This window comes from Aspergillus sydowii, assembly GCF_001890705.1.
Source record: "Aspergillus sydowii CBS 593.65 unplaced genomic scaffold ASPSYscaffold_8, whole genome shotgun sequence".
In the NCBI taxonomy this organism is placed as follows: Eukaryota; Fungi; Ascomycota; class Eurotiomycetes; order Eurotiales; family Aspergillaceae; genus Aspergillus; species Aspergillus sydowii.
The window spans coordinates 893,764-918,865 of record NW_024467866.1 but is presented as its reverse complement, the minus strand read 5'-3'; the positions used below and the strand labels follow the sequence as shown (position 1 = coordinate 918,865).

At 51.2% G+C, this 25,102-nt stretch overlaps 14 protein-coding genes across 14 annotated transcripts; 8 read left to right on the top strand and 6 right to left on the bottom strand.

Moving 5' to 3' along the window:
- Nucleotides 1-40: 40 nt before the first annotated feature.
- Nucleotides 41-1,237, bottom strand: ASPSYDRAFT_155139 (uncharacterized protein; the record flags this gene model as incomplete). The annotated part of the gene is made up of 1 exon (XM_040842429.1): nucleotides 41-1,237. The coding sequence occupies one exon, from the start codon at nucleotides 1,235-1,237 to the stop codon at nucleotides 41-43; it is 1,197 nt and encodes a 398-aa protein (XP_040700940.1).
- A 164-nt stretch (nucleotides 1,238-1,401) lies between these two features.
- On the top strand, nucleotides 1,402-3,122 carry ASPSYDRAFT_1122631 (uncharacterized protein). The gene has a single exon (XM_040839943.1). It carries the CDS (start codon nucleotides 1,566-1,568, stop codon nucleotides 2,952-2,954), a length of 1,389 nt encoding a protein of 462 aa, XP_040700939.1. The 5' UTR covers nucleotides 1,402-1,565; the 3' UTR covers nucleotides 2,955-3,122.
- A 138-nt stretch (nucleotides 3,123-3,260) lies between these two features.
- ASPSYDRAFT_47425 (uncharacterized protein) lies at nucleotides 3,261-4,690 on the top strand. The gene has a single exon (XM_040847423.1). The coding sequence runs from the start codon at nucleotides 3,291-3,293 to the stop codon at nucleotides 4,575-4,577; it is 1,287 nt and encodes a 428-aa protein (XP_040700938.1). The 5' UTR covers nucleotides 3,261-3,290; the 3' UTR covers nucleotides 4,578-4,690.
- On the bottom strand, nucleotides 4,628-6,710 carry ASPSYDRAFT_155443 (putative C6 transcription factor; the record flags this gene model as incomplete). Its single annotated transcript, XM_040842461.1, has 2 exons — nucleotides 4,628-6,295; nucleotides 6,360-6,710. 2 exons carry the CDS (start codon nucleotides 6,708-6,710, stop codon nucleotides 4,628-4,630), a joined length of 2,019 nt encoding a protein of 672 aa, XP_040700937.1.
- A 421-nt stretch (nucleotides 6,711-7,131) lies between these two features.
- On the bottom strand, nucleotides 7,132-9,011 carry ASPSYDRAFT_155374 (isocyanide synthase family protein; the record flags this gene model as incomplete). The annotated part of the gene is made up of 4 exons (XM_040842451.1): nucleotides 7,132-7,612; nucleotides 7,665-7,732; nucleotides 7,785-8,212; nucleotides 8,264-9,011. The coding sequence occupies 4 exons, from the start codon at nucleotides 9,009-9,011 to the stop codon at nucleotides 7,132-7,134; spliced, it is 1,725 nt and encodes a 574-aa protein (XP_040700936.1).
- A 915-nt stretch (nucleotides 9,012-9,926) lies between these two features.
- On the top strand, nucleotides 9,927-11,732 carry xanG (cytochrome P450 monooxygenase xanG). Its single transcript, XM_040850500.1, has 3 exons — nucleotides 9,927-10,549; nucleotides 10,599-11,459; nucleotides 11,519-11,732. Exons 1-3 carry the CDS (start codon nucleotides 9,971-9,973, stop codon nucleotides 11,582-11,584), a joined length of 1,506 nt encoding a protein of 501 aa, XP_040700935.1. The 5' UTR covers nucleotides 9,927-9,970; the 3' UTR covers nucleotides 11,585-11,732.
- Nucleotides 11,733-12,440: 708 nt separating this feature from the next.
- Nucleotides 12,441-14,073, top strand: ASPSYDRAFT_155660 (uncharacterized protein; the record flags this gene model as incomplete). The annotated part of the gene is made up of 5 exons (XM_040842480.1): nucleotides 12,441-12,680; nucleotides 12,733-13,063; nucleotides 13,118-13,459; nucleotides 13,525-13,743; nucleotides 13,811-14,073. The coding sequence occupies 5 exons, from the start codon at nucleotides 12,441-12,443 to the stop codon at nucleotides 14,071-14,073; spliced, it is 1,395 nt and encodes a 464-aa protein (XP_040700934.1).
- Nucleotides 14,074-15,000: 927 nt separating this feature from the next.
- ASPSYDRAFT_91418 (uncharacterized protein) lies at nucleotides 15,001-15,752 on the top strand (the record flags this gene model as incomplete). The annotated part of the gene is made up of 2 exons (XM_040852484.1): nucleotides 15,001-15,533; nucleotides 15,590-15,752. 2 exons carry the CDS (start codon nucleotides 15,001-15,003, stop codon nucleotides 15,750-15,752), a joined length of 696 nt encoding a protein of 231 aa, XP_040700933.1.
- A 434-nt stretch (nucleotides 15,753-16,186) lies between these two features.
- ASPSYDRAFT_47418 (uncharacterized protein) lies at nucleotides 16,187-17,012 on the top strand. Its single transcript, XM_040847422.1, has one exon. The coding sequence runs from the start codon at nucleotides 16,339-16,341 to the stop codon at nucleotides 16,711-16,713; it is 375 nt and encodes a 124-aa protein (XP_040700932.1). The 5' UTR covers nucleotides 16,187-16,338; the 3' UTR covers nucleotides 16,714-17,012.
- Nucleotides 17,013-17,136: 124 nt separating this feature from the next.
- Nucleotides 17,137-18,226, top strand: ASPSYDRAFT_155853 (enoyl-CoA hydratase/isomerase family protein; the record flags this gene model as incomplete). Its single annotated transcript, XM_040842500.1, has 5 exons — nucleotides 17,137-17,196; nucleotides 17,245-17,395; nucleotides 17,470-17,544; nucleotides 17,620-18,139; nucleotides 18,190-18,226. 5 exons carry the CDS (start codon nucleotides 17,137-17,139, stop codon nucleotides 18,224-18,226), a joined length of 843 nt encoding a protein of 280 aa, XP_040700931.1.
- Nucleotides 18,227-18,351: 125 nt separating this feature from the next.
- Nucleotides 18,352-19,444, bottom strand: ASPSYDRAFT_154937 (uncharacterized protein; the record flags this gene model as incomplete). Its single annotated transcript, XM_040842411.1, has 3 exons — nucleotides 18,352-18,971; nucleotides 19,016-19,318; nucleotides 19,369-19,444. The coding sequence occupies 3 exons, from the start codon at nucleotides 19,442-19,444 to the stop codon at nucleotides 18,352-18,354; spliced, it is 999 nt and encodes a 332-aa protein (XP_040700930.1).
- A 638-nt stretch (nucleotides 19,445-20,082) lies between these two features.
- Nucleotides 20,083-20,987, bottom strand: ASPSYDRAFT_47416 (uncharacterized protein). The gene has a single exon (XM_040847421.1). It carries the CDS (start codon nucleotides 20,960-20,962, stop codon nucleotides 20,195-20,197), a length of 768 nt encoding a protein of 255 aa, XP_040700929.1. The 5' UTR covers nucleotides 20,963-20,987; the 3' UTR covers nucleotides 20,083-20,194.
- A 1,022-nt stretch (nucleotides 20,988-22,009) lies between these two features.
- On the top strand, nucleotides 22,010-23,484 carry ASPSYDRAFT_155649 (FAD-binding oxidoreductase; the record flags this gene model as incomplete). The annotated part of the gene is made up of 3 exons (XM_040842478.1): nucleotides 22,010-22,429; nucleotides 22,476-22,599; nucleotides 22,664-23,484. The coding sequence occupies 3 exons, from the start codon at nucleotides 22,010-22,012 to the stop codon at nucleotides 23,482-23,484; spliced, it is 1,365 nt and encodes a 454-aa protein (XP_040700928.1).
- Nucleotides 23,485-24,034: 550 nt separating this feature from the next.
- Nucleotides 24,035-24,932, bottom strand: ASPSYDRAFT_155841 (SDR family NAD(P)-dependent oxidoreductase; the record flags this gene model as incomplete). The annotated part of the gene is made up of 4 exons (XM_040842498.1): nucleotides 24,035-24,121; nucleotides 24,169-24,249; nucleotides 24,301-24,408; nucleotides 24,456-24,932. 4 exons carry the CDS (start codon nucleotides 24,930-24,932, stop codon nucleotides 24,035-24,037), a joined length of 753 nt encoding a protein of 250 aa, XP_040700927.1.
- Nucleotides 24,933-25,102: the final 170 nt, after the last annotated feature.

The following is a 25,102-nucleotide window of genomic DNA, read 5'->3' as shown; positions in this document are numbered from 1 at the left end:
GAAGGCAGGAGCATATCTGCTGGCAAAGAGGTTTCAGCTACTAAGCTGATGCTTGCACGACCTGCGCCCACTCCCCAAAGCCATATGCCCCCGGCACACTGTCACCATCAAACAGACTTGCCAGCACCACGCGGTCGCCCTGCTCGCCCCTCCACGGCTCCCGCCCATGCTGCGCAATGATATTGTCAAAGACCAGCACATCTCCTTCCTCCCACCGATGCAGCACCCGAATCTCATCCGTGATGCGCGCCAGTGTCGCCAGATACTCCTCTGGAATGGGCGTCCCATCGCCAAACAACTGCTGCGCAACATTTTTCCTCCCAGCAGCACTCCCCTTCCTCCCCTCAATACTGTTCTTATAATACGCCGCTAAGCCCGTAAACAGAGTCGGCAGATTGGTGCCCGGCTGCGCACGCACAACAGGAAGTCGATGCGTAAGGACAATCCCATCCTCTTTCCCATCTTCATCCTTCGTCCATTCCCACGTCGTCCACTGGCCCCTTCCATACCGCCGAATCTGGTTTTCAACCTTCCTCTTCCTGGTGTCTTCATCATCCTCGTCGAGAATCTCCTTCCCAAACGCCTCTCTCAGCGTCGACCCACCCACATACTGTCTCCCAAATTTATACGTAACCTCACTCCTTATCCCCTTCTGCACGAGCAAATCCACAAACTCCGGAATCTCCGTCCTCGCACGGTGATACAGCTCCAGACTCGACGAAATGGGCGTCTCGCCTCCCTTCCCTACCGCTGGTGCTTTCTGGCTGTAAAAGAAGATATACTCCGGCGCGTGCGGGACCTGCGGCGATTCATTGTGGTTATAGATGCGCACCTCTTTAGGTGATTCATTCGCGGGTGCTACGTTTGGCGCGAGGAGAGGACGCTCGACTACGATGCCGATTATCTCGTGGGGATTCCAGCCGAAGACGTGCGCGAAGGCGCTGAAGTCTGTGGCGGAGTGGATGGGGAGGCCGCGGAAGAGGAGGGCGCCGTGTTTGGCAAGTAGGGTGGTGAGGGTTTTTTTTTGCTGGAGGGATTTTATGCTAGATATGGCGGATTCGAGGGTTGGGTTTGGTTCTGACGGTTTCAGGGCGAGAGGGATTGTGGTGTTTGGCGGGTGGGGAGGGCCAAGGGGGCGTTGGTTGCTGGAGGGGAGGGGGAAGGGCTCGAAGGTGAGTCTCCTGGCGCTTTTGACATCGGTGGGTGGGGTATTCACGGTTTCGACGGTTGTTGCCATGTTGCATATACTCTGAGAGTTGTGATGTTGTCTTGAAGAGTGAGAGTCGTTGATAAACCCTCTGATACTGTGATATTGCTCATCAGCCCCTCATATCACGAATCACATCCAGAGCCTCGGAACAGCGTAACAGCGTTAAATCTAGCCATGTGTATCCAGTAACTGTCCAGTGACTCTAGAATCCTGTAATTGACGTTAGCGGGCCATTTGCTCATGGTTATCTCCCTGCGTTGTGATTCCCTTGCAGCCCTAATACAAAACCACTTCCTCTGCCGCTCTAAAACAATACAATACTCATCTCCGGACATTCACAATTTATGCAGTCAAGATGTCCACAGCCGATACTAAACCCCCGGATAGTCCGCCAACAAAGCAGGCACCCTCGGTGCAATACACACCCGCCAATACAGGTAGAAAACCCCCCTTCCACCGCACCACCCTCTTCCAAATCCTCACAGNCGGACTCTGCGCCTTCTGCGCCCCCGGAATCTGGTCCGCCATGAACGGACTCGGCGTAGGCGGCTCGCAATCCCCCAACCTCGTCAACGCCGCAAACGCCCTCCTCTACGCCTTCATGACCGTAACCTGCTTCCTGGGCCCCTTCCTAACAAATCTCATCGGATTCAAATACACCCTCGCCCTCGGATCAACAGGGTACCCGCTCTATGCAGCGGGGCTATACCTCAACAACCGCACCGGCGCAACATGGCTCGTCTACCTAGGTTCAATAGCATGCGGGATCACAGCGGGATTCTTCTGGAGCGTCGAGGGCGCAATTGCAACGGGATACCCCGAGGACCACAAACGGGGGCGGTACATTGCGACGTGGTTCACGTTTCGGAATTTCGGGAATATCATCGGCGGCGCGATCTCGTTGGGCGTTAATATTGATGCGGATAAGAAGGGCCAGGTCGGGTATCAGACTTATCTGGCGTTTATTGCGATTCAGTGTCTGGGCTTGGTCTTGGGGCTTATGCTTCAGAATCCGGAGGGCGTTGTTAGGGATGACGGGACGAAGGTTGGAAGTCCGGCTGCTACAGATCAAGCGAGGATATCGTGGAGGACGGAAGTCATCGCCATGTGGACGAGAGGGAAGAGTCGACCGATTCTCCTGCTCACGCCGCTGTTCTGGTATTTCGGCTGGATCCAGGCGTATCCTGGGACGTATCTGGCGACGTACTTCACCGTGCGGGCGCGCGCGCTGGGTAGTTTCCTGTCTGCGATTGTGGGCACGATTGCAACCTGGCTTGCGGGCTCGTTGGTTGATATGCCCTGGACGAGAAACCGCAAGACGCGCGCGCTGAGTACATGGATTCTAATTGCCTTACTCAACAGCGCAACCTGGATCTGGGCCGTAGTTATCCAGAACGAGTACCGAGCCACACAGCCTGTGCTGGACTGGGCGGACCAACGCGCTTTCGGAAGAGGGTTCGGTATCTACCTCTTCGAGCGGATCAGCCTGCTCATGGTCGAGAACTATATCTACTGGTGTATTGGAAACCTAGCAAACTCGCCAGGTGAACAGATCCGGTATAGTTCGTTGCTGCGGGGGATCGAGACGGCCGGCGTGGCGGTGGGTTTTGGCGTGCAGGCTGTTCCGACGGCGTTGATTGCGACGGCCAGTATTAATTTCGGGCTGTGGGCTTTGGCCCTGCCGTTCAGCTTTTGGGCGACGCTGTTGGTTGTGAGGAGGTTTGAGGAGTTGGCTGTTGCATAAATGGGTCGAGTACGCCTAGACGGATAAGACCGCCGAAGACTGCTTCGTACACCGTCCAGCAGACACGTCATGATCATTAGTCGCAGGAATAGCCCACTATCCAATAACACGCATAGTCCAATAACATCAGATGACGCGATGTCGGTGAAAGCATGTCACATATGTAAGTCGGACATGACTCTCGGACATATCGGGCTTCTCGGTCATTTGGGCTGGTCGGCCGAACAGGCATACACTGGAAGTCCTCTATAAAGACCACCAGATATGTAGCCTAGCTCGCCTTTTTACACAAATACCATATCAAGTTTGCTATTCTAATTGTACAAGTTGAAGAAAATGCCTCTCAAAATCCTCATCAGCGGCGCCGGCATCGCAGGCAACGCCCTCGCCTTCTGGCTTTCCAGGCTGGGTCACTCCATCACCGTGATCGAACGAGCTTCTTCCCTACGAACTTCGGGATTACAGATCGACCTGCGCGGACCGGGGATCGAGGTCCTCCGCCGGATGGGCCTGGAAGAGGCATTCCGGAAGAAGATTGTCGAGGAGCAAGGGCTACGTCTGGTCGATAAGAAGGGAAAGGATTGGGGATATTTCCCTGCAAACAAATCGGGGAAGGGCCTTCAGAGCTTTACGACAGATTATGAGATCATGAGAGGTGACCTTTGCCGGTTGTTGTTCGATGCTTGTAAGGACAAGGTCGAGTTTCGGTTTGGGAGCTCTGTTGTCGGTATAAACCAGAACGAGAAAGAGGTGGAGGTTCGATTTTCAGACGGCAATGTTGACAAGTTCGATCTTGTCGTTGGGGCCGACGGTCTGTGGTCACGGACGAGGAGACTGATGCTCGGCGTCGACATTTCCAACGACGATGCGAATCCAGGCTACCACCCACTAAACGTCTTTGCAGGATACTGCACTATTCCGCGGGACATCGATGCAAGCGAGGGATACGATGCAACTGCTTTTTTTACGACAGGAAGCCGGGGTATCATGACCCGCCGTCACGATCCACATTGGTACCAGGCATATGTCTTCTGTAATCCTGCGTCGTCGGTGCGATTACAAAATGCCGAGAGGGGTGACGTTGAAGCCGAGAAGCATGGAATGGCTGATGTATTCCGCGGGGCGGGCTGGGACTGCGAACGGATTCTCCAGGGCCTTGTTGAGTCCGACGACTTCTACTGCGAGAGAATGGGCGTCGTCAAGTTGGACCAGTGGTATAGCGGACGCGTTGCACTGGCCGGTGATGCGGCGCATTGCCCGTCTGCGATGACTGGGATGGGCACATCAAGCGCCATGGCTGGAGTTTATATCCTTGCTGGCGAGATAGGACGACACTGCGGACCAGGTTCAGGTAGTTCTAAAGAGAACATCACGGCTGCCCTGCAGGAGTATGATCGGAAGTTCAGGCCCTTTGTAGACGAGATTCAAAAAGGGTTAACAGACAGAGAGAACTATATGGACAGGTTTCCCTCCTCGTCCTTTGGAATCGGCTGTATATACTATATGTTCTGGATTGCCTCGTTACTGAGACTCGATGTCCTTGCTCATTGGCTTTTGCGAGAGAGTGTCTCTGGCTGGGAACTGCCCAAATACTCAGAGATGGATGTGGCGAAGCGCGATTGAATGTCTCCAGTATTGTACAACAGAATCATGGCACTACTCCTTATCATCCCTTAGGAAGATGTTTCCCCAGGCCACTGCATAGAAAACTCCTCGTTTGTAAAATCGAAATTGAAAAGCCCATCCAGATCCTCATCAAAGTTAGCATCAAGATGCAGGGGAGAGGTCACACCGTTAGTCCAGGACTCAAGATCCGGATGTCTTGTATTGGTGGCACACGCAGTTGCAGTCGCTTGTAATGTATCACGACAGACATTCAAGCTGTCGCGAGTCGCATTCGCAACAGCTTCTTTCAGCGGTAATCCGTCAAGTCGGGCCTCGGCCTGAGCCAGCATCATGCTCAAGCATACATAGGCCTTGACATTTGTGTCACCATGTGAGATCCTATCCTTTGCATACCGTACCACGCGGCGGGCGTCATCTAACAGCGGTTCCCGACGTGCGCGCTGCCGCTTCTTCGCGAATATTGACGTGTCTTCGCTTAGGTCTGGGCTTAGTTCCAGGAATATATGCAGTGCGCCTCGCGTGATAAGGTCGCGGAACATTCCGCCGCCAATACAGAGTATCCGGCTATATAGGTCGTCGTCCAGAAATGCGACTAAGTCCAGGGCTGCCTCCAAGCAGACGTGTCTGGAGTGAGTGTACAGTGGGTTTGTTTTGGCCTTGACCGCAGGGCGGTAGTGAAGGCATAACGAGAATCGACGCAGAAGATGGCTGCAGAAGCTGGATCCAAAAGTATTTGCTGACGAGCTCTGGCTTATTGCGATTGCCACCTCAGAACTAGCGACGGCCAGTTCATTTCCCAGCTCTAGGACCTTGTCGTATGACGGTTCTTCTTGCATGCTGTTGATAATTCTGGTGAGGCGAAGGCGCAGAGGAATGGACTTTGCGAGTAGCGGCTGGAAGGAGAATCTGGTCAAAGTGTCTTCACCACCCTGTCTGTCTCCTGTAGTTTGCTCTCTGGCGTCTGAGGGCGGCCGGGTATTATAATCCTCATCTGCGATCATTGGCGACATGCCAGAGTCAATCGCCGCCTGTACGTTGATCTCGAGGATAGTATACCACAGCCGTCTTCGCAGCTCCTTCTCCTCAATATCCATCCGGCCCAGCAGTTCCGGGTCTTGATGCAGTCCCATCTGCATAGCAATCCTCACCAACGACCCGGCCGATATCCAAACCAGGTCCGCTCCTACATAATTAACCTCTCTCGACAGTAGGACCAAACAATAAACTTGAATTGCCTTTAGCGTCAGCCGGTCCTTTTCCATCGGCGCCGATAGCCAGTTCTGGGCAATGTGAATCCATATCCGGGCATTTGCTGCCACTTCAGCGCGCACGCTCGGATCGCTATGCAAGGGGCCCGCAATAGTCATGACGAGTAAGATCTGTAGAAGCAACGGACTTTCCGCAGTTTCTGGCCGCTCCAAGCAAGCCTCATAATCTTGCAGAAACGAATTATAGCACAGAATTCCATAGCAGGATTCAAATGTCGCAAAGTACAGCCTGACCAATTCATCCATGATAACGCGGTCCGGGAAGAACCGATGGATGTTGCCTACGGGAAGACATTTCCGGCTGGGTCGCTGCTGCTTGATACTCTGCGCCAGTCTTTTGCATTCAAGGACCGTGTCGGCTATGTCGCCTCCTGAATTGCCGTTTGATCTGGAAAAGAAAGCTTCGTAACACTCGCCGAAGGGCTCAAGGGGCCGTAGCCCTTCCATCTGGACAGGCAGTCAGCAAGACGACCTCAAAAGCCGAGTTTATCGCCGAGGTAAGGACACCTACCAGTGAAAATCCATTCATCCAATGGCCGTGTCCATACACGCGGGTCTTGGATATGGTGCCTTGGATACGGCGGGGCATGGGGGTATCGGTAGGGCGTGCTTCCTCGGGCGTACCGCGCGACGCAGGAGCCCGTTGCTCGGTGGTAGAAGCAATTGATGCCGCGCGATGAGTGCTCTGCGCGCGGGTATTCACCTCGTATGTGCATGATGAGGTCAGATCCAGAGCCCTGCATTGGCCGCAGTGTGGTTTGGCTCTGTCGCATCGGACCTTGCGGCGGCGGCACTGGGTGCATGAGTGAGTGGGCCGATGACGTTTGCGGATCGGCAATGATCTATCTCGTGTTACAGGCATGTTGAGTCAATAAACTGCAAATCTGGTGGAGGTGTTGGTAGAGATTGCAAAGATCCAAGTCGGTTGTATCGGGGGAAGAAAAGCGTCGACCGATACGCCCGGGGCTATTCCCGATGTAGAATGCCAAGACATGGCAGTCTCACTGCAGTCTCACTCTGGTGGTTTCATCTTTAGTGTGAAGTGTATTTATGATCTGTATGATTAGCTCTTTAGAATGTTATTGGGTCTAAGTTCTTGGTCTTTGAATGCTGTTGCGGCGCATCAATAATAAGCGAAAACATATATTAGCAATCTATAATCTATCATGTCCTAGCCCTAAATTTAAACAATTAAAGAGCAAGAAACAAACCCAAGGCACCATTACAACATCACTTTAAACAATAAAGCCCACTTCAAAAGTACAGGCAAGTCAAGGAACGGATCAAGACCACCTCACCGCAGCCCGAAAAGCCGCCCAGACCCCCATAATCCGCCTCCACACGAACAAGCCGATGGCACTGAGGGGACTATTCCTGACAGATGCAAGGCCAGAGAGAGCCTCCTTTGTAATAAGGGTTTCTGGTATGGCATTTGTATGTGCAACCTCCACCTGTTCAGTTTGCTCCTCGGACTTGTTCTGGACACGTTTCACCGCAAAGTACCCTCCATTGGCACCTTCGCACCAAGAACCTGAGAAGATCCCTTTGCTGATTGCGTCGCGTACAATCCCGGATCTGGTGAGAAGCATGGTCTCGCTATCCTCAACCTTAACAAGACAGTTGTGCCAGGCGGTAGGGATCTGGAATTCATAAACTGGCCTCGATGATTCAGTGGCTGAGAGAAGCGACTGGAAATTTAGGACCGGGCGAACTGTTCCTTTGGGAAAAAGACGGATTCCGAACTTGGGACCGCAATTGGAGTGTCTTGACGATGTTAGCTGGATCAGGTATCTAAAGGAAGGATGGGCAGACTTACGCATGAATTGAGAGACGGATATGGTGAGGGAACAGGAGCTCGACCAGGTTCGAGTAAGCGTGGTTCCTCTATTAATTGATTAGCATTATGATAACTGACAAGCGATATAAGGATACATACTGCAATCATCTCAGCCGCTACACTGCTTGCAACCCTCTTCTTCTGCTTCCCGCCCATATTCCTTGCTGACATGTAGCTGGCCAAATCCTCGAGCATGAACCGTGATTGTCCCTGGTAGAGAGAGAGGGTATCCTGGTGCTTGTCCGTAATCAACTGTCTCAGATGTCCACGGTCAATTCCCCCAACCTTCTCTAGGAGGAGTCGACACTTCTGGGCGCTCTCGGTACGTATAGTCTCAATGGGCTGGGGGATCTCGCCATCGCTGAGCATATCTGTCGAGAAAGCGGCGGTTGCTTCAGCGGACGCAAAGAAGAGGTCTTCCAGACCTGTGAATCGGATATAGTTGTTCTCAGTGGACTCTTGCAGGCGACAGTATTCGGTCGAGAGAGTCTGTCCGTACTCGTCGACGAGGGCATCATCTACACCGACTGCGTTCATATTAGCACATAAAGTTCAATAAAAGTCTTGTAGAAACTCACTGCAATCTGAAAATACATGGCCATCACTGATAATCCACAGCGTTGCACCAGGTGCATAGATCTTCGACACCTGCTCCACGAAGCTGTGAAGGTGGCTGAGAGCAAGATATTCTGCAGCATCTGGGGACACGCCAGTTACTTTCTCGAGGTTTGAGGACTTGCATGGGAATGCGGGAAGACAAAACTCGATCCGTTTGCTGTCTTTGGTAAACGAATAGACTTTGTCGATGAAGTATTGGCGACCTTCTGTGGACCATTTATCATCCTGACTGGTATTCTTTATAGACTCGAAGAGGTCGGCTACCTGCTCAGCAATCTTTAAGGCTTCTAGGTTTATTAAGTCGGAAGAGAAGCCTGTTGTAAGTAGACGGGCTTCCAAGAGGAGGAATGTCGTTGCCCAGTTGAAGAAGTCAGACTGAAGGGAGGATGAGGGTTCGGATGTGATGAGTCCACGGACAGCATTACTATCAGGCTCTTGGAGCTCGTGGATCTGGAATGGTTGAGTCTTCCCAGAGTGGTCTGGAATGCTCAAGGGCAAAGTAGAGTGCGTGGAGCTGACGGTCTTGCCAGACAGCAACTCAACCCGCTCAGTTGTTTCTCCCTTCAAGGCAACTTCGGATATCTCAGGCCACAGTAAACGAATCTGGTCAGCATATCGACCCTCGGCAACGAGTAGTCGACCACTGCTGTCACGCTGGTAGATACCAGCAACGTGGTGATATACAGACGATCCGTAGTTAATAGACATGTTGTAAACAGAAATATATGCAAGGCTGAAGAATACAAAAGAAAAGCTGAGACAACGGATGTTTGAACGCTGAGATAGTGGGAATGATAGTTGTAGGATATTGTGAAACAGCCTCTGCTTCAACCAGGTTCGTCTTAATATACTCTCCACCCAGGCTGGGACAGGCTGGGACCAGCTGGGACCAATGCTGTACACCGGGGGATTCACGCTGTCTCAGAGCCCAACTGCTAAGCCTCCCTGTTACATTTTATTTGTAGAATTGAGTGTCTGTCAGAATTGCAGTGCCCAAAATAAACCGCCTGATATGGCATCACTGGTCAGTCATGGCAGCAACGCTTCCATATATCACGAGACTGAGTATCATCTCACCGGTAGTATATTCTGTCTATATTTAGATTCACAGGATCTTTTGTCTTCACTAACGAGTATATTTAGCTTCTCTGCCATACTCACAGGTATATACGCCCTCTCAACCGGTATCATGACTCACGACGCAAGAAAACCAACTATTCAGCCGCTTTACATCCTGTGCAGAGTGTTCAAATTCACTGATGTTCCAGAAATAGACTATGTGTCTTACCAGTTCCGCCATCTTGCCAACCCGGACGCCCGGCAGCTTGTAATCTTGGAATAGAAGCCAGAATCACTACATATTGGCTATCCACAGCGCGGCTGGAGTGCGACAACAAGATGTGACGTGGACTGGGGCGGAGCATGGGCCTATCTGAGTCGGATTTCAGATATAGCCCCAACAGCCAAGAGATCCCGCCAGGACTGATCAACTCGGCCTGATGAGCCCTGTTGTGCTGTTATATTTGGCTCTACTATTATTGGTCTAGTAACTGTCGTTTCTCGTGGACGCTAGTTTAACAACTCTCCTGCCTGCATAGATATCGCCTTTCCTGTCTTTGGATCGCTTGAAGTCCTTCTGCTATACTGAGCCTTGAAACACTAACACCATGCTGCTCACCGTCTTTCTCTTGCTCGTTGGCGTGGTAGTTATCCTTACGGCTGGACTTGTCCACCTGTTTACTCCACCAAGAGACTTCCCCAAAGATATCCCCACAATACCATTCTACTACACCCTGCTCCCACTAATCCAAAACAATGACCAAGTCGACCTCTACCGGAAATACCTTGAGCGTCCACTCACAGAATACGGCGCAGTGAAGCTATTCTTCGGTGGGCGCTGGAATATCCTGGTCCGCAAACCAGAATACATCGCCGAAGTTTTCAAGCATGAAGACATCTACGCAAAGAGCGGCAACCAAAAGAAGATCCCCCATGGTGTGCTCGCGGAGTATACTGGTGATAACATCATCAGCGCGCATGGGGACAATTGGAGACTCTATGCCTCTATTATAAAGCCTGGCCTTCAACAGGACTATGACCCAGCCCAGATATGGGGCAATTCTCGCCTGCTTGTTGACCTCCTCCTGGAACAGCAGACATCTGGGGGGTCTGTTGTTGTCAACTCGCTTCTTCAACGATATACTCTGGCGAATCTGTCAGAGGTGCTTCTCGGGACCAGTTTCGAGGTACGCTTCTTAAGAAAGGGAGGGAGGAAGATGCTAACAGCCATTCCAGACATTGCAAAAGCCAAATGCACCTCTCCACGCATTTCAGCTGCGAATCAAGCCCAAGATCTTCGATCCCATCTTCTTGAACTTCCCCTTCCTCGACCACTTCAACCTCCCAACCCGACAAGAGGCACGAAGGCTCGTGGTCCAATTCACCGACGAACTCTGCACCACCGTCTCCAGAGGCCACGCAGCATGCCACGGCCACGGCCGCGACAAGGAGGGCGTTCCGAAGAACCTAGGATGTCGACTCCTAAGCGCATACGAAACAAGCGTGCTAACAGAGCGTCAACTGCGACATAACATGATCAGCACATTCCTCGCCGGCCACGAAAACCCTCAGCTCCTGCTCATCTCAGCCTTATTCCTCCTCGCAGAACACAGGGATGTCCAAGAACGGCTCCGCGCTGAAATAACCTCCCTGGATAGCAGCAGCGAACCAATACCCCAAACTCTAGCATCCCTCCCCCTCCTCAACGCCGTAATCTACGAAGTTCTCCGCCTCTACCCACCAATCTCGCAACTGATAAACCGGCAAACAAATTCTCCCGTCTTACTAGGTGGGAAGATCCCCATTCCAGCGGGGACATACCTCGGCTACAACGCCTACTCCACAAACCGGGACATGGAGTTCTGGGGAGCCACCGCGGACGAATTCAAGCCTGGGCGCTGGGGGTCGCATATAGATGAGATCAATGCACTGTTCCGGCGCGCGAATGCGAAGGGCGCGTTCATTAGTTTTCATGGTGGGCGACGGGCTTGTCTAGGGCAGAAGTTTGCGATGCTTGAGGCAAGGGTTGCGTTGGTTGCGCTGTTGGGGAGGGTTAGGTGGGAGTTGGATCCGGAGTGGCCGAGGATGATGACGCCGGTATGCTCTCTCTTTTTTTCTTCTTTTGATCTTGGACTGACTGACTTGTGTGGTTGCAGGCTGGACCTCTCTATGCCCGAAACCTGCGGCTGAGATTCTATGATGTCAAGACAGCGACGAAGTGATGAATGGTGTAGATTTTGACGTTGGTTTTGTTGTTCTTTGGTTTCTTTAATTTTAGTTAGCATGATAGACCTATTAAATTGAATTATACTGTTGGATATTCTAGAAACCTGTGTCAAGGATTTTAGAACCCAGCGTATACTACAAGCCGTCCAACGCTCAGACCAAGCACCAGCACCAACGAAATCAATTCGGACACACAGCCGTCCATGAATACACGTGTGCTGCGGCTATTAAACCACGGAGCACCTATAACATCGACCACCACAAGAGGAATCTGAAACAGACCCTCCAGCGCGCATAAGGGCTGAGACCTATCCGAGGAAGTGTCTAGGGCTTACAGGGTCCACAGATGCACCAGCACCACTCGTATCGAGTGACGAGGTAGACTCCGCCCGGCCAAGACGGGACGTGAATCGATCGTGCTCAGCAGGATCTGCGATGTCTTGGGTCGAGACAGTTGTGTCAGATGCTGTCTGGGCTTGGGTTTGGGCCGTGGGGCTGTGGCTCTGACTTGCAGTTTTGTCGTGTTGGTTGTCATGTTCTGTAGTTGGGGCACTATTTTTGTCATCCAGGCTGTTTATGGAGTTTATTATTGGGAACTGCCAAGGACTTGAACACTCCAGGCTGAGGCTGAGATGGGAAGTGACTGTTGTCTTCACTTACTTATAATTATAGTATGCTTGTGTCTCATGTCTGGTTAGGTTGAACCCGTGAGTGAATTTGCTCAGCCTTGCTGGCCAAAATAAACGTAATATGCAGTAAAACACTACATCTGTATGCGAATATCCTCCAATATTTGAAACATTCAGCATGCTTTGACTGTCGACATTCTGTTTCTCCCATCAACAGCCTATCATGAACAACCCAAAGCCCGAACAACAGCCTGAGGCGCCTGCCCAAGCACCTGCGTATTCAGCATTCTCAGAGAAGAAAAAGAACTTCTACCTAGGCATTGTAACGGCCGCCGGATTCTTCGGTCCGCTTTGCGGTGCAGTTTACCTGCCCTCGCTGATCTTATACCAAGATGTCTTCGACTCATCAAGGAGCGTTATCAATGCCACAGTCTCTGTGTATATGGCCATCTTTGCCGTTGCTGTACGCTCCCTACTACCATTCCAAAACAAGATAGTCGTTCTAACATGAAAAGCCCCTCGTCGGAGCAGCAGCCGCAGACCTCGGAGGCCGCAAAACAGTATACATCGTCACACTGGCTAGTTTCTTAATCGCTAATATCCTGCTTGCCTCTATCCCGGCTAATATCGGGGCTCTCTTCGTGCTCCGCATATTTCAAGCCTTCGGTGCATGCATCGTCACCTCTATCGGTGCGGGGACAATCACAGATATATTCGAGCCTGCACGCCGCGCATCCGCACTGGCTATATTCCTGCTCGGTCCTCAACTCGGACCTGTCCTGGGCCCTCTAATCGGAGGACAGTTCGCCACGGAGTCACGGTGGCGGTGGGCGTTTGGGTTTTTAGGTTCGTCCCTGCCCGAGCTATAAAACATGCGTGTACTGATAGTTACCACCACAGCCCTAGCCTGCACACCTATCTACCTCCTCATCCTCTTCTGTCTCCCCGAGACGCTCCGCTGTCTAGTCGGGAACGGCGAAGTCTTTGCAAACCGGGGATGGATCGCTCTTCCGCGGTTCCGCCAAAGGGCACTCGTGGAGGAAGGAAAGTATCCTAAACCGCCGAAGCCCAGTCTTAAGAACTGGATCAAGTTGTTGACTGAACCGACGCAATGCATCGTCTTCGTCAACGGGGCATTATCCTTTGCAGGCCTGTACTTGATGTATGTTAGTTTTCCCGATGTATGGGGCGAGCGGTTTGGGTTCTCGACGCAGGAGGTTGGGTATGCTTATTTGAGTCCTGGTATATCGGCCTTTCCCTTCTCTTCTTACCATTTCTCTCTGTCTATGTATTAATATTCAATACAGGCGTTGCACTATTCCTCGCCTCCCTCGCAACAGGCCGCTTCTCCGACTGGCACCGCGCAAGACTGACAGCCAAAAGCCCAGATAAGAAAATCAAACCGGAGACACGCCTCCCGATCCAGATCGTGGGGTTTATCATCTCCGCCGCGGGCAAGGTCATGTATGGCTGGTTCACGCGGTATAAACTGCATCCTGTCGCTGGGCTGTCGGCCTCTGCGTTAGGTATGTTTACTTTGCCTAGTTCAAATAAGCTGCTGAGTGACAGATTATATATACTAACACCGTGAAGCCGGAATCGGCACAGCCATAATCTTCGTAACGAGCACATCCTTCCAAACAGAGTGCGCGCCATCCCAAGCCGCGACGATTGTGGCTTTGGGCGGGCTTCTCCGGAACATCGCTGCGGCAATTGCAGCTGCCATTGTGGATAGCCTTGTCAAGCGGATGGGGTACGGGTGGTGCTTTACGGGGCTGGGGATGTTGGATGTGGTTTGTGTTGGGGGGATACTGGCGATTATGTGGGTGAGGGGTGGTAGAGATAGAAATTTGTAAATTTCTGGTTAGGAAGAATTAATGTGGTTGGTGATGGTGGCTATGTATATTTGTGATGTTGCTATGTAGCCGGTATGATGGGGTTAGATATAACGATAGAGTATACATATTGATTGGACCATAAGCAAGCCTTAAGGCATCCATAATGCTTTCCTAATTTAATCATAATTATGGGTAGTTCCTTCCCTTGAACTCTGCTTGAATGAGCCGAATAAGGAAGGTACCACTCTATGATGCACCATCCCCGTATATAAACAGGACATAGAGTGCTCGAGGAAGGAGCAACCGGTCTATGGAAATCACTGACAGCAGGCACGACCGGTCATTGAGATACAATCTTGGCTAAAGCAAATCACCAAGAATGAATCCAGTATTTCCGCCAATACTTCTCTATATCCACCTCTCTGGATGTCCCAATCTCCGCTTCAACCACAAGATTCTAGCTCATCTCCAAACCAAAACGCGGTTGACTAATATATCAAAAGAAACACGCCCAACCCAGGCCTGAAAGAAGGTGTGTCCACCATGATATCTGTGCCGGCCAGAGAGAAAATTAAGTATGTAAGGTTCTGTCAGTTGTCACTATGATGAACGGATTAATGCGACATATGCGGCCATCAGTAATAAAGGATGGTATGATGATAAATTACTGCAAACAAGGCATCCACTGCAAACTCCTGTCAGCATGATCTGATAGGCCGCAGTCTCGGATACCGGGAGTCCCAACTTCCGTTTACTTTTAGGGCTGTCATTGATTGGCCGCTGGATTGCGTGACGGAGTTAAGATTATAAATCCATATCGATACTTGGTTATATCAAGAGTCCTGCAGAGGTATAAGTAGCACAAGGCCACTGCAGGCAGTCATTTTTTGCCAACAAATCATTCTTCTTGAATCCTATCTACAGTAAATTCAACCATCACATACAATGTCTCAACCAGTCGCCCTCGTCCTCGGCGCAGGTCCCAGAGTCGGCGCATCTGTTGCCGCCTTATTCGCAACAAAGGGATACCAAGTCGCCATCGCATCCAGAAGCGGCACCGGTAATAAGACTCCCGAGGGCTACCTCTCTGTCAAGGCAGACTTCGCCAGCCCCTCCTCAATCCCTGGGGTCTTTGGTGCAGTCAAAGCCGCATTCCAAGCTGCACCTAGCGTTGTCGTCTACAACGCCGCAAGCCTTACCCCTCCGCCAGATGCAAACTCAGTCCTGTCAATTCCAGTAGACAGCGTCACGACCGATTTAAATATCAACACCGTAACCCCCTACGTCGCGGCCCAGGAGGCCGTCAAGAACTGGGAGACATTACCCGCCGACACAAAGAAATCCTTCATCTACACGGGCAATCTGCTAAACGTGCAAATCCCGCCCGTTCCGCTGTTTCTGAATCTCGGTGTTGGGAAGTCTGCTTCTGCATACTGGATTGGGGCAGCTGATTCTTTGTATGCGGAGCGTGGATATCGGTTAGTATATTCCTGATCGTAGGGTTTGATAGAATCAGGTGCTGACTATGATTTAGATTCTTTTACGCCGATGAGCGCTCTGAAGATGGAAGCTCTAGAGGTCAAGGTATTGATGGGCCTGCGCACGCGGAGTTTTTTGCCCAGTTGGCGGACCATGTGAGCAATCTTCCATGGCATGCAACGTTTGTGAAGGGGAAAGGATATGTTAAGTTTGAATAATTTAATCGATCTTATTATGGAGTAGTTAATATGATTTCCCTTGGTAATACTCAGTCAATGCTTTCTATCCTGGATGCTTGAAATTTAGAGTACCAGTTAGTACCATCTAAGTACAGTTGAGATCAAAGCCAGTTTCAACACCAGTCACATTTTCTTGCTTTTTTGGTGCTATGACACAACCTTGATTATATGCACCCGAAGCGTCCTATCTCTTTTGTGACCCAGACGAGTATATGCGGAAAACCGTGTTCAGGAAGAGCCTGCATTTCTCTCGCTGCGTGTTCTACCCGTATTGGCCTATCATCTGTACCTGCTACGTATATGCGAGGCAGATTCTGACAAGATATGCTTGGTAGGCTGACTGGCGTTTTACAATTTCTCGCTGTCTATTTAATAAGTGGTAAGATGTTAGCTATGGTATCCGCCGCCCCTCCTTTCCCTTAACTTTATATCAAGGATCCAAAACACCACTGCTTTTCTGGTTCCCCTGAATTACCGCAATATCTAGCATCAAAGCAGACACCGTTTTCCGATCCCTTTGCATCCATCGCTCCAAAACTTACAGAATTTTATCCTTGTACTCAAAATGAGCACCTCTCAAACCGAGCGCATCCAAGCCAACTGCCAGATCATCTGGGGAAAAGGCGACTACGACATCACCATTGAATCCGAGGACGATACCTTCTGGGCGGAGGTCAAGAACTATGAGATTACCCACGAGTATGGCCCTACGTTGACTATGACCGGAGTATGCAATTTGCCGGAGCATGCTTTGGACGAGCTGGACCGGATGCTCTCTGTATGGGCTAGACAAGACCAGAGCGGGCAGCCGATGACGAGGGAGGACACCCTGGCTATTTTTGGTGGACCGAGGGGGGAGAATGAACCTATATTGAAGATGTTTATGGCTGAGCAGGATCGAAGAGCCAAGGAGGTGGAGGGGAGGCAGTCGAGCGGATAAGGCAGGTCCGGCTATCGCACTTTCCATGACTGTTCTCTATGGATTTTGTGGATTTAAAAGGAAGGTGCGGTCGATGGTCTGTTGTTCCTTCTACCTTGAGCAGCACGCTGGCGTCAATGCATGTCCAGGCCATGGTATACGCCGTGCCTGTCAATGTGTCGTTAGCTATATTACTGCTTAATGCGTTCTACTCCCTATACATATTGTATTTAAGATAGGAATCTATCTGTGCAGGTGCAAACTTCTCAAACTTCAATAAGTATGATAATACTTGGATCTGTCAGACTTGGAGAACCGACACGCGGGGTACCGACCAGCCGCGGTTATTAGCAGCCCCTTACATACATAGCCCATGCCCCCCTACGTCTCGATTCATGCCTTCACCCGAACAGCTGGAGTTATCTGTCATACTCAACCCTTACAATGCCATACACATACACCCACATCGTGGTCGACATCCACGACCAGATCGGCGTCATCAAGGTGTGCCCCACACTTCCCCATAGAATATCCGCATGCTTACCCCGGCAGTTGAACAGACCCAACGTCCTGAACGCATGGAACGAGACTATGCTCGCCGACATGGTCACTGCGTTTCGCGAGCTGGACGAGAACCCGCGCACTATATTTACCGTTCTCACCGGTGAAGGACGATTCTTCTCAGCGGGTGCTGATATCAGACGTATGTTTTTACTCTATTCTTCAACAGCCTTTACTGTTATAGAAAAAATATTTATTTACCTCACGGTAATACAGAAGGACTGGCCATACCACCCGCAGACTCAACCCCGGCACAGAAGAAACTCTTCTACATGCGTAAATTCTCCATCGGTGCGTATCCCCATCCCCCATACAACCAAACACCACCATCCAGTAACTACCAAACACTAAACTACGAAAACAAAGAAACGGAACTCTTCCGCCTCCTAATCGACCACCGGAAAGTCTTCGTCCTCGCCTTCAACGGCCCGGGCGTAGGCGGGGGCGCCGCCTGGTTCACAGGGCTAGCCGACATCGTCCTCGCCGCATCAGGGGGCTACCTGCAAGTCCCCTTCAACTCTCTAGGTCTAGTACCCGAGTTCGGAGCCGCGCGCACTTTCGCACAGAGCATGGGCGTGCGCCGGGCGAATGAGTTCCTCATGTTTGGGAGGAAGTGTACCGTTGAGGAGTTGGAGGGGTGGGGGCTTGTTAATCGGGTTTTCCCGCTGGAGGGGTTTGGGGGGCATGTATTGGAGTACTTGAGAGGGCAGCTTGAGGTGAATGATGGGGGGAGTATGCTTGAGACGAAGAGGTTGCAGAATGGGCCGATGAGGGCGGAGAGGGTTGTGGCGCTGTTTGATGCTGTTAGTGCGCTTGCGGAGAGGTTTGTAGAGGGCGTTCCGGGGAAGAGGTTTGAGAGGAGGACTGGGGAGTTGGCCAAGGGTGAGTTTTTCTTCTATATTATTTATGCTGGTTGCACTGACGCTTTGTAGCAAGTGAGGCACGGAAAGGGAAGGAGAAATCGAGCCTTTGATCGTACAGATTCAATTTCACTTGAGAATAGAGGTTCTATCTGCCAGACTATACAGGGTATGGACATACTGAATATAAGTTCATTACAATCCACAAATACTAGTATAGAGATATCAAAGATGCAGACTATTCACAGCACCGACTGAATACGTCCAAAGTATGCTCCCACACTTTCTGATCAGTATTCTTCTCCCTATACTCATTCAAGACCTTGTGATTCCCCCGCTCCTCTCCATCCGAACCCACCAAATACAACTTTCCACTCTCATCACCCGCACGCTTCAATTTCGGCAATCCCGCAGCAGCATACAAATGCCTCTCCCCACTCTCCTCAACCGGCACCATCCACGGCTTCCCAAGCACCATAACCGCCTGCAGCGCCATCTTAGTCACAGTCCCCAGCTCCCGCATAACGCCCGTCTTCACACCGCCAGGGAAAGAGTGGATGAACGAGACGGCCGGGTTCGCCTTGGCCAGATACCCCAGTGAAAGAGAGTTCATGGTGATGGCGTGCGTCCTGGCGTTGGCGAGGCTGTATGTATTCTTCAGGTCGAGGTCGTCCTGGTTAAGCGCTCCTTCGCCGCCGGCTTCGAGGACTGAGACCACGGACGCTAGCCCGGTTTTCTTACCTTCGGCAGTGGAAGCAGCAGCAACAGCAGCATTCAACTGTGGGAGGAGGTTCGAGATGAACCGCATCCGGGAGTAATAATGCAACGATAGTTTCCTATCAATGCCTTCGTTCGTTTCTATCCCGGCGAATCAGTCAATACCCAATAACAAGGGACCTGACCTGATATAATAACTGTATACATACCATCCCTCCCCTTCATCGTAACCATCCCCGTAGTCATAACCAGCAGGTTAACCTTCTCCTCCTTCTTTTGAATCTCCTTACAAGCCTCATCAACCCCCTTCAAGAGAGAGACATCGCACTTGACGAAATCCACTTTACTTTCCGCGTTGAGCTTCCCCAGCTCCTCGATGATTTTCGACGCCTGGGCTTCGTTGCGGCCGAGCAGGTACACGCGCGGAGAGATGGCGTAGCGCACGAAAGCCCGTGCTGTGGACTGGCCGATTCCGCTTGTTCCGCCGACTGTTTTGTTAGCTTGTGGTGGTTAAGGTAGGTGGGTGGATGAGTAGTACCGAAGACGCCGACTAGGCCGGGGCCGTAGTCCTTTAAGGAGGCGTTGCTTTCTTTAACTACGTTGATGGCGACCATGGTATTGATGTTGATGTTGATGTTGGTGACAGATGACAGATGACGCGCTGATGGATGGAATGGTGAAGACGGTGGATTGGAGTGAAGGTGATGTTCTTAGTGCCTTGGCATTCCAATACAGTAACCAGTATACCTTTCAGGTTGTTGCAAGGAAATAAACCGGGTATTAACCCTTGCTTTCGCTGTACTTTAGTCTTTTCCCAAATGCCCCGATCGGACGCTGCGTCCAAGTCTCCCTCTTCCTCCCCGTAATAACACCCTTATTGCTCAAATATTCCCATCCCGGGCATCAAGAATCACCTCTTCCAACCGCCCTACCGCATCTAGAATATGATCCTGACAACTATAATTTAGGCGTATCCCACGCGATGTTTTTAACAGTCTCAATCTTGCCTACGCCAATCTCACACAGCGGACAAAGCTGGATAAGAGAAGGCAAGGTGCGCACGTCCGACCGCGTGCAGACGGTGATTTATAACGCAGAGGCGCATCAACCAAAATCTCTGGCGCTGTTATTGCAGGCGGCCGCTGCTCACTTCTAATTTAGCAGTTTGGTGTCCCAAGTAGTCCCAACTAACAGATGAGGAGGACTGAAGATGGTATAACTTAAACGCAAGTGATGAATTCTATAGTTAGTATAGGGATTAAAACAAACTGCTGTATTTCCTACCAAGCCCTAAGTTTTAAATCATCATTAACATATATCCTTTCATACATACATACACCCCTACCCATCACTATACAGCAAACCTATCGAACCAAAAACAACCCACTAACAAGCACCAACCCTAAAACAACAAACGCCCCCCGCGGCGAAACCATCCCTGCACCACCCCCGCTGCCACTATCACCACCACTCCCGACCCCGGTATCGTCGTTCGAAGAGGTAGGGAAAGGCTCGCCGTTGGGCGAAACAGTCTGCGTCACTGTAGCCGTTGCCATCGTATCACTCCCAGAAGAAGAAGTCGCAGAGGCCGTAGGACGAGTAGGACGAAACTCACTCGTCTCGTCCGAAGCCCACATGGTAGTAGTAGAATCCTCATCCTCGCCAGAAGTAATATCAGAACCAGGGATTATTTTCGTAGGACGAGTGTGAGGAATAAACGTGATAGTACTACTATCCCAGTCATCAAAACTCGTAGATATAGTTGGATGATTATAATTGGAATTGTCGGTCGTGGTACTCCCGCTACCGCTACCACTACCATGTACACAGATAGGCGTGCCGCTCGAGGAGGTACAAGTCGCGTCGCAGCAGAGTCCTGCATCACCGCAGGGGAGGCCATTGCATTCGCCCGTGTCGCAGGCTGCTTCGCCGCGGATGGTGGTGCAGGGGGCGCCGCGCTCGCAGCACCCGAACCCGTCGGCGCACATGGTGTAGTCGCCTGTCGGGCAGACGTAATCCTGGCGGCGGAAGACCTTGGGAATTTCGGGCGCTTGAGTAACCCGGGCTGACCCGTCAGCGGCGGTTGCCAGCTGCAGGCTGGTTAGGGCTAGGAGGGATGTTAGGAGATGCATGGTGGAAGTTTTATTTATTTTGCAGTGGGATCAGAAGGAGGGAAAATGGCGACGGGTTCTGGGGTAGCCCAGTTTATAAAGAAAAGCTGCAAGCCATTCTTCTCTCGAGACTTCCCTTTGGCTTGATCAAGCTTTGGGCTTATCATTCGAGGCGACTGGCGAGTAGGGAAATACGAGAAATAACATCGCCCTTGGAAGCGCAAAGACCCTGGACCAACCGCTCTGATAGCGTGTACTTCGAGTTTAATTGAAGGACTATTCCGGTCCAGGCAGCCGATAGTGACTGCATAACAAAAGAAAAAGGAGCCTCAACAACCTCTGCGCCGTCGACGCCACCTTGTATTTACCAGGTCAAAGCGGAACTCAATCCAGGCAGAACAGGGCAGCTGAGTTTGTGGCGCCTGTTCGTTCCTGATTACAGGACCATCACACATCGCATTCTGAGTTTTGGCACTGCTAAGTCCTCGGCCCTTGCATATTGCCTTTGAAGTTTGCATGAAGCTTCCAGGATCAAATCTGTATCACATTATACAAGACGTATCCTATTCTCTGCTCCAACTCAATATCAAGGCCTGTGCGACCAGGACTGGCATACCTAGCGCAGATTGAGCACCGGAACTCGTAAACATGAGCTAGACCTTCTGTGTACCTCCTCGGCGAAGTATACTCTCTAAGTTAACACTGGCTTAGACATGGATGTCGGTGCCAGGATGAGCCCGTTTCCAGCCGTAGCCCTAATCCAGCGTCCACCACCAAAGTACTTGGACTTTTGGTCAATTTTAGACCCGCATGATCTGATCATGGATAAGCTTGCGGGATACGTCACGACAAGCACCGGCCCCGCAGACATTGTATACCCCGGACTGTCGGCTCCACATATCAAGATGGAGACAGCCACGTACCCCGACTTCAAACTGTGAATCCACACCGGAAAAGCAAGAGGGGACAGCGATCAGGCCATGATCCTAGTAATTTATTTAAGCAATTCCGACCCAAATACTATCCAACTCAACCCACATCTTCAGTAACCCCGAAACGCAACCCAAAATGGAAATAATCTGGCGCGACTCCCCCTCCTATGAAGAAGCACGCATCGGCCGCGTCTTCAACCTCCGCCGACCAAAGCGCTACCCTCTCGCCGTCATAAACGCAACCAGCGTCTCGGATATAATTCAAGCCGTCCAACTTGCGAAAGAAAAGAAATGCCGCATTGCCGTACGCTCCGGCGGCCACTCTTGGGCTGCGTGGAGTGTGCGCGATGAGTCGATTCTTATTGATCTGGGCAAGTATAAACTTCTCGACGTTGACCCGGTTGCGAAGATAGCGCGTGCGTCGCCGAGTATGACAGGCAGTGAAATAAATGGCGTGCTGACGAAGGAGTTTGGGTTGATGTTTCCTGGTGGGCATTGTCCGGATGTGGGTATTGGGGGGTTTCTGCTGCAGGGCGGGATGGGGTGGAATTGCCGGGTGAGTCTTGTTATACAGCTAGGTATACTATATTCTAATCTAAAAGGGCTGGGGATGGGCTTGTGAGAGAGTCCGGGCAGTCGACGTGGTAACCGCCGATGGTGCCCTGGTCCACTGCGACAAAGACCAGAATGCAGACCTGTACTGGGCATCTCGAGGTTCTGGACCTGGTATGCCCTCCTCAACCTGTCTAAATACCTACTAGATTAGTATCACAACTAACAAACAATCAAGGCTTCCCTGGCGTCGTAACCCAGTTCCACCTCGACCTCGTCTCCTATCCAGAACGCGGATTCCGAAGCTCAGGATACACATACCCCATCAGCAAATACCGCGAAGCCTTCAACTGGATCCTCTCAATCACACCAGGCTACGACCAGGACACCGAAATCGTAGCCGTGGCGCAGTACCCGGACGGTCGCGACGAGATCTGTTTGTTTATCCTGCTCGTCACTATGAAACACACCCCGGAGGAAGCAGAAACGGCACTCCGCCCAGCGCATGCCTCCCACCCACCGGGTACACTAGAGGAATGGTTCTGCAAGGAAGACAGTCTAGCGAATCAGTACATCAACCAAGCAAAAGCCAACCCCGAAGGCCATCGGTACTGCGCAGAGAACGCATACATCGAGAACGACGCGGACGTTGCCACCGTGCTCCAGGAGGCATTCACCACTCTCCCCCACCGCAAGGCCTTTTCGCTCTGGTACGCCATGAACCCGTGTAGTCGGCGGGCGCTCCCTGATATGGCGCTGAGTATGCAATCGGATCATTACTTCGCGTTGTATACGGTTTGGGATGATGCGAGGGATGACGAGCGGTGCCAGGCTTGGGTACGGAATGTCATGAGCCGTGTTGAGAGACGGTCGATTGGGTCGTACTTGGGAGACTCGGACTTTCAGGTGCGCCAGACAAGATTCTGGGCGGAGGGGAATGGACAGAGGCTTATGGATGTGAGGCGCAAGTGGGACCCTACGGGGAGGATTTGTGGGTATCTCGACGAGGAGGATCGGTCGGGGGTAGATGGATTGGCGAATGTGCATACTTGGCTGTAGTCTTTTTATCTAGCATTACCTGCTGCATGTTGTTGTTGATATTCGTCTTTCACAGCCCTAACGTCCACTATCCGATGCAAGAACGGTTATCTCATCTTCTAGACTTGAATGCTGCATTATGCTTATTCAAGGTTATGCCTATTATTCTCATGGTATTCAGCGACCTGTATTGGGAATGGCACTTGCTATGTTATGAATGTGTTATATTATACCTATACCAACGCCTCTGCGCGACTAATGCAGTGCTCCGGAGCCAAGCATTGTCCATCAAACTCATCCCAACCAGTTCGCCAGGGAGGCTGTTTCGGAGACTGAGCAGGAGATGGTTAGGTTGCTGGGCCCATCAATATGTCATACTTTGGTATTCCGTATGAGTTACGGGAGACGGGTTTTCGGGCCATATAGTTGCACATTGACGTAGTTCTTTGATCAGGCAGGGTGCGTAAATGTTATTTTCTAATATGTAATCCATGGTCCATCTCATATGCGTCTGTAATATCTATTTTTACTATAATCCGTGCCTTATATCCCAGAGACAAGATTTCGAAACTCAGAGAGAAAACCCAGCATCAACCACGGCATTTATACCTGTGATGGAATTCGACATTGCAAAGGTCCTGACCTGCTCTGCGACATCCTACGTGGTATTAGCAACGGTACCACATTAAGAGCAGCTGGATATACCTCGGGGGTTGCAAAGCGCTTCAACAGATTCTTCTCCTGCACGGCATGCAGCTTCTCCTCTGGAAATTTCCGGCCCCAGTCCTTTTAAGTCAATATTTCTATCTATTATTCGCGTTGATTGGAGTCTCGTACCGTCAGCAAAACCCCCGGGGAGACCGAATTGACTCGGATCTTCGGCGCCGCAATGACAGCCAGACTCTTAACCAGATGAATCAATGCAGCCTTTGTAACTGCATACGGCTGGGGACAGTCAGTCCTGGCTCTTTGGGAATATATATTCAACGCACAAGGGAACTCCCACTAGGCCTCACACCAGCCACACTTGCCGTGGCAATAAACGCGCCCTCGCCCTCCGCCAGATACTGCCGACACGCCTGGAATAGATAAAAGTGGCTCTTGACATTCATCTCAAAGCACCTATCCCAGTCAAACTCATTATCTGCCTCGTCGAGGTTCATGAAATCCGTCATGCGCGTCCACCCGACATTCGAAACGACGACGTCTAGTCGGCCCATTGTCTGGATAGTCTGTTGCACGAGATCATTGATTCCCGCCCGGTCTGCCAGATTGGACTTGACAGCCATGTATTTCGGGGTGGGATTTCTGTAGTTGTATTGTGCCCTTAGATCTTGGATTAGAGTCTCTGCTGGTGCCGGGTCGGTGCTATAGTTGATCACGACGTCCATGTCCCCGGCGAGAATGCGGGCAATGGCGGCTCCAAGGCCTCGGGATGCACCTGTGACCAGGGCTACTTTTCGTGTCATTTCGATTTCGTTTCTCGGTGCCGATTTCCCGGTTATTGCTATGTCTATCGTGATTATTTGGATTATTTGTACCTCCACGTCTCGGCTCCACCTCCCCGTTTACCTACAATAGCTGGTAGATATAAAACATCAGCCAACAATCCTATAACAAATCCATATCATCCCACATA